Source organism: Podarcis muralis, chromosome 3 (genome assembly GCF_964188315.1).
Source record: "Podarcis muralis chromosome 3, rPodMur119.hap1.1, whole genome shotgun sequence".
Classification (NCBI taxonomy): domain Eukaryota; kingdom Metazoa; phylum Chordata; class Lepidosauria; order Squamata; family Lacertidae; genus Podarcis; species Podarcis muralis.
Genome location: NC_135657.1, coordinates 58095662 through 58106312, shown reverse-complemented (window position 1 = coordinate 58106312; position 10651 = coordinate 58095662). Strand labels below are relative to the sequence as shown.

The 10651-nt window shown below is 41.5% G+C and overlaps 1 protein-coding gene across 3 annotated transcripts in view; it reads left to right on the top strand.

The window, feature by feature from the left end:
• The first annotated feature begins 835 nt into the window (after positions 1-835).
• The window catches only part of GRM1 (glutamate metabotropic receptor 1), a 168944-nt gene continuing 159128 nt past the window's right edge, over positions 836-10651 (top strand). Inside the window, exons 1-2 of one of the 3 annotated variants that reach the window (XM_028723608.2) lie at positions 836-1003; positions 2630-3528. In XM_028723608.2, the coding sequence (XP_028579441.1) occupies positions 2766-3528 (763 nt within the window). In that variant the 5' untranslated portion in view covers positions 836-1003; positions 2630-2765. Of the gene's footprint in view, positions 1004-1052; positions 1410-2629; positions 3529-10651 lie in introns of those variants that run through there. The other 2 variants (XM_028723611.2, XM_028723610.2) reach the window with 2 other exon arrangements.

The following is a 10651-nucleotide window of genomic DNA, read 5'->3' as shown; positions in this document are numbered from 1 at the left end:
TGGGATGCACATTACCTTGGGTGTCCTTCAGGCAGAAGGAAGATTATCCTTTTTTACCGAAAACATACCATAAAGCTCACATGTCCACAGGTTTTGTTTTTAAAAAAGTAATACTAGAACTAATGGAAACACAATGTAACACATAAATGAACCGTGTAAAGGTAACAGAGATCACACAGGTAGAAAACCATGGCAAATAAGTCCACATAAAATGGTCCTTGGATTCTTGCAGTCGTCTCTTTGCACAAGGTGTCATTGCCGTTTCAGAAGTAGGGCAACTATCAGCCCTGAAAGCGCCCAGCGTTCCCAGTGGGGTCTTATTCTAACTTTAACTTTCATATAATAAACTAAAACACTAGAGTCCTTTAATTCAGTCTGTGTAGCAAGCAGGTCAATTGCCTTTTTCAGCCTGGTATTATTTTAATCTTACATGCCTCTTAGCATGCAAGCTTTAGATTCAGCTGGGGGGGGGAAATTCCATTCTAGACAATTCATGGGATTTTGCTTTGTTCTGGCAGGGTTTTAATGCAACAGTAATTGGAAAATTAAATCTTCAAATGCAGTGTTAGAAATCTTCGCAGCAGGATGCAAATGTGCATGTCTGTCTATACCTCTGAAACCAGCCTCTCTCCTGTTTCTTATACTTGCTTGTGTGACTGGGAAGTAACGAATTTAAGGCATTGAAATACAGTCCAAACCAACATATATATGCATATATATGGAAAGGGAGGGGGGCCGAGAGCTGGTTGAAGAAGGGGAAAGAATGACTGATCTTTATGCATGAGATAATAGATGAGCCTGGAATGACCTGTTTCCACACACCCCTCCCCTTTCCCTCCTTCATGCGGTAAAACAGCGTTGAAGAAAGAGGGCAGTCGCGTACAGCCCATCTCCTTCGATTCGCCTGTACCAGACTGTGGCAAAGGGAAATGTGAACAGGAGAACTGGCAATGAACGCCTCGGACACGGAAAGGAACGACCAGCCTCACCGATTCGGATTCAGGTAGGTCTTGAGTTTCATCTTCCAAAAGGGACCGGCGCGAACCATAACGTTGTAGGCAAGAGAGCCAGACAAAAAGACCTTCCTTCTCCATTAGATTTCAAACGGATTCGGCTTCCTGTGACCAGTTCTCTGGATTCCGTAGATGTGTGTGTTTTTGTGCGTGCGCAGGGAGAATCGGCACTTGCTACACACAGGACCGTCCTTCTGCCCCCTTTCATCTCTCGCTTTTCTCCCCTCTCCTGTCCTTCAGAGATAATGGGGAGAAAGACCGAAGGAAGGTGGGTGGGGGGAGGTGGCAACTAGAAATCTGGCTTGCTTCATAGAAACCCACCAGCAGCGCTTCATTCCATTCAAAGCCTTTCAGAGAGAGGGTGGGGAGAAGAGGCTGCTGCAACTGGAATTCTCTGTATGTATTTCTACTATGTGTTTTCGGGGACTGGATAGTAGTGAGTGGGTGGGTGGGTGGGTGGGTGCAAAAGACCAAAGCAACGGGTGCAAGAAGTTATTGGGGCAAAGAGCGCAGCATGGCTGCAGATTCTGTTGCACCGAACGGATGAACTCGCTAGGGATCGGGTTGCCGTGGACGTTGTCCAGGGTGCTGAAATCCATAGCAATCCCTGCCCGTGCAACAGGGAGCCAAGGCAGCCGAGCGAAGCGAAGCATACCCGACTTTCCAATCAGCAATTATCTCCAACGAGCGGCCGATCGCCTTTTAAATCGCATTAAACTACTTAAACTCTAGCCGCCTGGCTTGTCACCTCTCCTGCCCAAAGTCTGCATGAAAAGCAAGCGGTGCCAGAAAAGCACATCAGGACTTTGCCTGCGGTTGCCTTAGTAACTAATATGTATTTCCCACAGCTTGCATAGTTGTCTCTTTTGTCGAACTACAGCTTTCCCCCTTTCAAAACCCAAAGATTAATCTAGCTGGGAAAGGCTGTATCTTGTAAGGGTTTTTAAGAATTCTGTCTTGACCTTTAAATGACATTTTCTTTTCTGAAGATTCTACACAGAAGCGCACACACCCCGTCTTTCTCAAGATGTTTAAAGTAGCATAGTTTTCTTGTTCTTGACTTAATAATGAAGGGTTTATGTTTTTTTTAAAAAAATCTAATTAAAGACATAAGGAAGTTCTCAAACTTGTAAAGGCTTTTCTTTGCTTTAAGTGTCAGAATGCAGGTAACAGCATTTTGCCTTAGTAGATAAGGGATACCAATTTCTGCACATGGAGGTGGTTAGGTATAAATGAATATATCAAGTCACACACTGCACTCTGTTTATAAATGCAAGATTCTTTGTATATTACATATGCATGCATGCAACAAGGCATCACTACTTTATTGTGTGTGTGTGTGTGTGTGTGTGTGTGTGTGTGCAGACACCCACACTCACACCTACGCAGTGTTGGTCTCAGTAGTATAACTGTGCCTTGTTACTCTCTCCCTGCTTTTTCTCCTTGAGATCTGAAATCGAAAGGCACCTACTATTTGGATCCATTTGATCTGGTGTCTGCTAATATTCCAGGCAGGTGGGGAGAGATGTTCATGAAGAAAATGACCTTTGCTGAGCTCTGCTTTGACATATTTTCAGCTGATCAATGTCTTCTGTTCTTTCTTCCTATGTCAACAGGCTACAATTCACTCCTATGATGACTTCTGTTGCCCCTCCAGGCAATTTCCTTTAAGGGCACATTGTAATGGGTTTTGGAGGCACTTGAGAAGTAAAAGAGTGGAGTGAATCTGCCGCCTTTTTCATATCTCTAACAATGTGCAGGCAGGAAGAGCCCGTGAAATTGGTCGCCAGAATCTGGATGGCTTCCTGCAACAAGATGATAGGCGTGCTGCTGGTGTTCTTCCCTGCAATTTTCCTGGAGATGGACTTTCTCCCCAAGAATGCTGGCAGGAAGGTTTTGATCTCAGGTGCTTCCGCCCAAAGATCAGTAGCCAGAATGGATGGTGATGTCATTATAGGAGCCCTCTTTTCGGTTCATCACCAACCTCCAGCTGAGAAGGTGCCCGAAAGAAAATGTGGCGAGATCCGAGAGCAATATGGCATCCAGAGAGTTGAGGCCATGTTTCACACTCTGGATAAAATTAATTCAGACCCAGTCTTGCTGCCCAACATCACTTTAGGCAGTGAAATCCGAGATTCCTGTTGGCACTCCTCTGTGGCCTTGGAGCAGAGTATTGAATTCATAAGGGACTCTTTGATCTCCATTCGAGATGAGAAAGATGCTCTCGGCCGCTGCCTGCCTGACCCTTCGTATCACCACCAGGTCAGGGAGAAAAAGCCCATTGCTGGTGTTATCGGCCCAGGATCCAGTTCTGTGGCCATCCAGGTTCAAAATCTGCTTCAGCTCTTTGATATTCCCCAGATTGCATATTCTGCAACCAGTATTGACCTGAGTGACAAAACGTTGTACAAATACTTCTTGAGGGTAGTTCCATCGGACATTCTGCAAGCCAGAGCCATGCTCGACATAGTCAAACGTTACAACTGGACCTATGTGTCTGCTGTCCATACAGAAGGTGGGTATAAAAAGAGAAGCTCATATTATTAATTGCTCTTGTAGGGCATTTCAGGTATAAATCACTTTGTAGTTTCAATCCAACTTTAACCCTAAAGGATTGGCAACATTATTCCAGTTCTGAGAAACTGCTGCTATGAAGGAGTGACTTCATATCAGAAGAGAAGTGGGTCTTGATCCTACTTCAAGTTTCAAGTCGAATTTAACTCTGCTAGATGTGTACATTACTTATGATCTCTTCCTTCCTTTTGCTTTGAACTAGTATTTCTCTTACAACCATAGACAGCTCCCCACAGAACTTTCCTATATTATAATGAGCTTTGCTAAATAAGCATATATAATAGATACATTTTGGCTCTCATCTCATTAATTTTAGCTCTCAGAACATTAATTATCCATGATTTTAGAAAAGATAAGAGAGCTGTACTGTACCTATACATTACTTAGGGTGTATTATTATTATTAGTAAAGCTTTTTGGGGAATATTCATCTTCCCATCAGTGGGACAAGCCTCTATTGGTCTTTTATTAGCAATCAACTTTTCTCCTGAATCATGGACAGCTAACTCCCCAAAGACTAAATATTTAAGCATGACAGAGTGAAACTGTTAGCTAACAGCTCTTTTGATTCCATGCTCTTGAGATAGAAGTTGAACATCTAGAAGAGGAAACATGCATACCCACACTCACACATCCCTGATATGTGTAGTGTTACTTTGTACTTAAACCAACCTTTTTACCTCTTCCTCACAGAGACTCAATAATTCCAATTTCAAGCAGTCTTTCATATCTAATTAAGTAGGTAGCAGATGTGGAAATCTACAGGCAAAGTTAATAATGGCATGAACAAATCATTCTCAAAGAAAAAGTGCCAGCTCAGTAATGAAGTTTATAGATTTTCGATGAGGCAAGTTCTGCAGGCTTGCCTTGAAGAGAGGGAGAGAAAAAAAGATGTCTTTCATGTCAATTGTATTTTTGCTCTAGTGAGCACCAAGGTTGTTTTTAAAAATAAAATATGGGCATTTGACCCCTAGGAAATCTGTTATCTCTGGACACTACCGGGCAGCAAGGATGAGAGCCAAAAATATTGTTGTTACATATTTCATAAAATGAACTGATGTGATCAAAGATCTCTTAGCGTGCAAGTATCCAAAAGAATTAATAGTCATAATGTGTTGATGCTTTGTGAATTGCCAGATAATATTATCTTTTAGTGACTACAAGGAAGAAGTTTACTATACTTTAAAACTATAGTGAAGGAATTGGGGAGAAATGTTATTAGAAAGTATAAGCAATAATTTATAGCTAGATCATGACAAATAGATAAAAAATAATTAAAGTTGTCCACTAGGGGAAATGTTCTACTTTGATATCTGTTTAAATAATAACTGACTTTTTACATGCAAAATTTGGACTTCTTAAGCATTGCCTTTTGAATTTCCTGTTATACTGAGGTCTTCAATGCCTTTTTGTCATAACAAATAGGATTTTTCATGAACTTTTGTGATCAAATAATAGCTGAAAGAAACAAATTACAAGCATAGACTTGACTCATGAAATAAGACAGCCTTCAGTTAGTCATAGGTGATTTGACTTAGAGTGGTATTAGCTATTAAAAATGTGGAACCAGCCTGTTTTTTTTGAAACGTGTTAAGAAAAGGGAATAAGTATTCATGGAGTTCATTCTGTGGCAACCTACTAATAAAATAACTGTAACTCATCCCAGTTGTTGCATACTCCTGGCACTCAATTACAACACTGTTTGTGGATATAGCTGGATCTTGTGGCAGGTGAAGGAGAAGACTATTCTTTATTTATCACATATGCTATTTCCTCTTCAAAAGTAAATGGGGTCAATGAATCATTCTGATAAATATATTTTAAAATCAGTGCATGCTATAAAGCCTAGGCAAATGGTATGATACTTTCACTAGTAATTGCATATACTGCTTGCAAAATCTTTCAATAAGCTGCCCTTTTAAAGTGAAAATATTCCTTAGCAGGAAGTAATTTAAAATTACTTAGCAGGAAGTAATTTAAAAGTAACCTTCCCCTTCCCCTTCTGCTATGATATTTTTGGGATTTGGGGCTCAAGTCTGCTTTGCAACATGCTGACTTCTGACTGTGCGCCATCATAAATCTTTTACAGATACAATTGCTGTGGACGTTTTTGTTTACACCCAATGTATTTGCAATGTAAGATGTGCATCCTGATCTCATGCATGTTTACTTGAAAGTTTGGTGGGACTTACATCGGTCCATCTAGGATCCCAATGAAACCTAATTAAGGAAGAAATAATACTGAATTTGCAATATTCTTGGGGTTTTCTACTCTCCAAAATTCCAACAAGATTATGACACTTCTTTCTGTAAACTACATAAGGTGTTGAGATCATCATCATAATCACTATCCTGTTTTTAAAAGAAGGAAAGCAAATGCCCCAAGGATAGTGAGAATAGAGTACCTCTCTTCAGTTTGCCGTCTTGGGGGTTCTCTTGTTTATATGTTATATAAGCATCAGTAAAAGATCTATTAGAATTTAAGTACCTCTCCATTTTGTACAATTCACAATAAAGATATACTGTACTTAATTGTTTTATGGTTTTGCCATGGGAGTTGCCCATTGGACAGGAGATAATGAAAGACTATTGATTTGACCCTCACTGCTGATTTAAGAACAACTTTGTGTTAGACTAGATATGACATTCACAACTGGATCACAATTAGATCACCCGAAAGAAGTTAAAAGAAGTTGCATTGGGTGAAAATTGGGTCAGTGCAACAGTACTAGCAGAGGCAAGTTACTCCAATCCCTCATGCTGTTTTCCCCAAATACCAAATGTGGTTTGTCCTGTAGGGAAAAACATACAATAACAATACTGGTATCTGATGTTTCCCCAGGGGTCAAATAATAGTTGGGGGAGATTATTCAGATCAGATTGAAAAAGGGATCAGCCACCCACTTCCACAATGCCACAGCTCTGATGTGATGTGATGGCACCACGGGTGGTTTGAAATTTAAACAGAGTGGGAGATTTTGATCACAGATCTCTCACACCTCGTCTAGTGGCACTCTGAACTGTATAACTGTTGATAAGAGAGTGTACCATTCTTCTGCACTGTGATTCTTTAGAGAAAAATGTTCAGTTTAAACTTGATGTGGCCCATATCTGGTGCTGATGTGAGTTTCCTTTTGTTAAATTGCACTAGTGTTTTGTACATAGGAATGGCGTTTTCACACATGAGGTGTCTTAAGTAGTTCTTGTTTCAGTGCTTTGCAGTGTGGATGCAAAGCCTACATTGGCCAGAATGCTTCCTCGCAAGTCAAGTGCCTCTCAATCTCAATGATCAGACTTGACATAAACAGCGTGAGAGATGCTTCAGTGGTGATTTAAGTCTCATGTCTGAAAGCATTCCATGATTAGTCATCTCCAGAAAGACAGTTAAGCAACCAAATATCCTTGGACTTTTGGAGGAGATTAGTGCTTATATTGAGGGGCAGAGAATGCTTCCTTTTAAAACTACTTGTTTCCAAGAGATGGGACATGTTAAAGTCTGAGCATTATTCCTGTTTCAGACCAGGAAAAAAATGCCAGATTTTTTTTTTTTTAATAGTTTAGTAGTATTACCCTTAATATAGCCATATAAGGTGTGTGAGTGTGTGTGTGGCTTGACTCATAGTCTGATACTAAACTCGCTTTGAGCTCACCTTCCCACTTCACATATGTTTCAGCTGGTGATCATTTGCTGTTGCTCAGCTCCAAACAGGGATACATTAATGAATCTTCTAAATAGGTTAGTTATTTGGTTTCCTGGTTTCATCAGATCCCTTCCCCTACAGTATTCCACATAGGCCTTCTCCCCTCCTGGGGCAAATTTTGAGGTTTTTCTGCAATGAAAAAATAACCACGCAGAAATATGTGTTGGAAATGTTAGATTGGGATGCAGCATTCATATGGATATCACAGGAAAAACCCAATAAGTTTTTCTTGAGATTTTAAATGGAATCTGTGTTTTTGAGTAGTCTGAGGGTACACTGTGTAGCTCAGGAGATCTGGATCTGGTTAGTGCCGGGATACAAAACCTCCTAAGGACCCTAGGGGTTCTAACGGAGCTGCCTTGAATTCCAAAAAAAGAGGGGAAAGGATGTGAAATAAAGAAATAATGTTTCACCATGAATGCATTATAGGATAATGCTATATTGCAACTAATTTTTGATTATGTGTTGTATCCAACTAGGTTATACTCAGAGTAGACCAGCTGAAATCAACAGACTTAAGTTAGTCATGTAAATTAATTTTACTGAGTCCATTCTGAGTGGGCATAGCTCTGGCTATAGTTCCATGGCCACAGGTGGAAACACTCTGTAGGAAATTGATCTTGCTTCCCAAAAGAGATATTTTAAAGACACCATTGTATCTTTTACCTTGGTAAATATGCAGCTTTTTCTGGGTCTGGGGTAGGGATTATGCATTAATTTTACATTATTCTGACAACACAAATGTTTCAGTCAGTTTATTTTAGCTTGTGCAAGTATGTAGTAGCCATTTAGGTGATAACAGTGATCCAGTTTGGGTAAGGTACCACAAACACAGTGGGATGCGGGTGGTGCTGTGGTTTAAACCACTGAGCCTTGGGCTTGCCAATCAGAAGGTCAGTGGTTCGAATCCCCACGACGGAGTGAGCTCCCGTTGCTTGGTCCTAGCAGTTCGAAAGCACAAAGTACAAGTAGATAAATAGGTACCGCTCTGGTGGGAGGGTAAACAGCATTTCTGTGCACCGCTTTGGTTTGCCAGAAGCAGCTTAGTCATGCTGGCCACATGACCCGGAAGCTGTCTGCGGACAAACGCCAGCTCCATTGGCCAGTAAAGCGAGATGAGCGCCGCAACCCCAGAGTCGTCCGTGACTGGACCTAACGGTCAGGGGTACCTTTACCTTTTACCACAAACACATTTCTAAAAATCTTTTTAGCATTTTAGATCAAGGCAAGTTTGATGTTATTTGATAGTTATGGACATTGTTGCTTCACATTCATAGGGCCTAGAGAAGAATCAGAGAACACATGCCTGACTGTATTTCCCCCCTCAACATTATATGTGTGCGTGTGTGCATGAGAGAAAGAAAGAAGAGAGTGAGTGTGTGTGTGAGAGAGAGAATGAATGTCAGCCTCCGCTGAAGAAGACAAATAACGCCATACAGTCAAGAGAAATCACAAACAGCTAATCTTGCCAGGTTATCATGCAACTTTGTCCTGCAGCTGCACACCAGGGGGTGCATTATTTTGAAAGGAAGCAACAGTCGAGTTACAAAGTGAGAGGATCTCTGCATCTGTCTGTGCAAATGCCTGTCACTGGGCATCTTTGCTTCAAGGCATTTAATGAAATCTGTTGCTGCGTTTAAAAGAAAACACCCTGCTGCTGCATGTGCCTCCTCTGAACCCATTGACTGGATTCAGGAACTGCCTGCATTTGGTGCTCAAGAAAATATGCTTAATGAATGAAGAGGCATTTAAACCTTTTCTTGCCTCTTGTAGCAAGGAAGGCATTTGCATTGGTGGGTTCCTCTTTTGCTGTTGGCTGAAACTTGGCAAGTGGCATGGATAGTCTGTCTCAGAGGGGCGTGTGAGGGGCAGTTCTGGAGCAGTAGTCTGTAGCAAGCAGAAAAGAGAATGGCTGACACCAAGAGGGGATGTGTGTTGTGAGCTACAGAATAAATGCAAAAGGAGCAAGATGGATGGATGAAGCAAGAAGGGGAATGTGCCAAGGAGCTTAGTTCTAGTCTATGGGTCAAATTGCTATGGCAGAATGAGCCCACACATTCTGAGCCAGCTGGTTTCTGGGGAGCCCTACTGTACAGAATATGAAAAAATTCAGAGGGCACTTGCAAATGTCCTGTTTTGTATGGGGCACAGGAACATAGAAAGCTGCCTCCTCCTCCTCCTCCTCCTCCTCCTCCTCCTCCTCCTCCCTCTTCTTCTTCTTCTTCTTCTTCTTCTTCTTCTTCTTCTTCTTCTTCGTTGAATTTATATACCGCCCTATACCCTCGGGTCTCAGACCATAGCTCAGGACTGGCAGTGGTTCTCCTGGATTCCAGGCAGGAAATCTTTCCCAGCCCTACCTGGAGAGGCCTGGAATTGAACTTGGGACCTTTTGCATGCAAAGCAGATGCTCTACCACTAAGCTATGGGTCCTCCCCTAATGGGGCTACCCTAAGAATGAATGAACAGAGTGGCCAGTTCCCATTTGTGTTGGCTGTAAATTGGCTTGTATAGCACTGTAAATTAGACCTATTATCAATATCACTGAACTATAGAATTAAGAAGGAAATAGTTAAATACATCCATCATTATTGCCACCGCTCTACTGAAGAGCAATTGAGTGGCTGTGATATCTGCAGCCCTTGTTATGCACTAGTCATAGCACCTGTTTCCTGAACAACTGCCTGCTTTTGGGTGTTCATACAAATATATGTTGAGGTAAAGCCACCACATCTGATTGTCGTTTTACCAGATGCTACCAGCTATTTGAACATGACGCAGCCATATGCTTCTGTAGCATCTCACTGCCAGCAGGGCTTTCCTTAAATTCTCTGGTCAATAGGCACTAAAGGCTAAAAATGAGACCTGCAGAGATCTTCAAAAACTTAATAGCTGTTCTTTCTGCTAGGGGTGTACACTGAGCACAAGGTTTGGTTTCGGCCCTGATTTAGCACATCAGCCCAATTTAGTCCAAAATGCTTCAGAAGTTGTCTGATTCAGTTTAGGTCTAGATTTGAATTCTAATTTGGGCAAGCATGACTCCAGCCTTCTCTACTGGGCGTTATGTGCAGTTCACACTTGAATTTTATTCAACCCCTCCACCCTGCACTGTCTATAACTTAAAAAGAAATATTTCTGCAGAACTGGATGAAATTTCAGACTTATTAGCACCTTTGGGGTGTTCTTGAGAATCCTGCCAAATTCTAAAAGGAAAGCTGTAGTGGTTTTCCTGCACAGGTGTCCTTTACTGTTTTTGGGTGGTTAAAAAGGATCTACTTACTCTCCTCTATTGTTTTGTGGGCAATTGTATATGAAAATGGCTTGCATGAGAGAAGTGCTCCTAAATAAGAAACTTCCACATTATGGA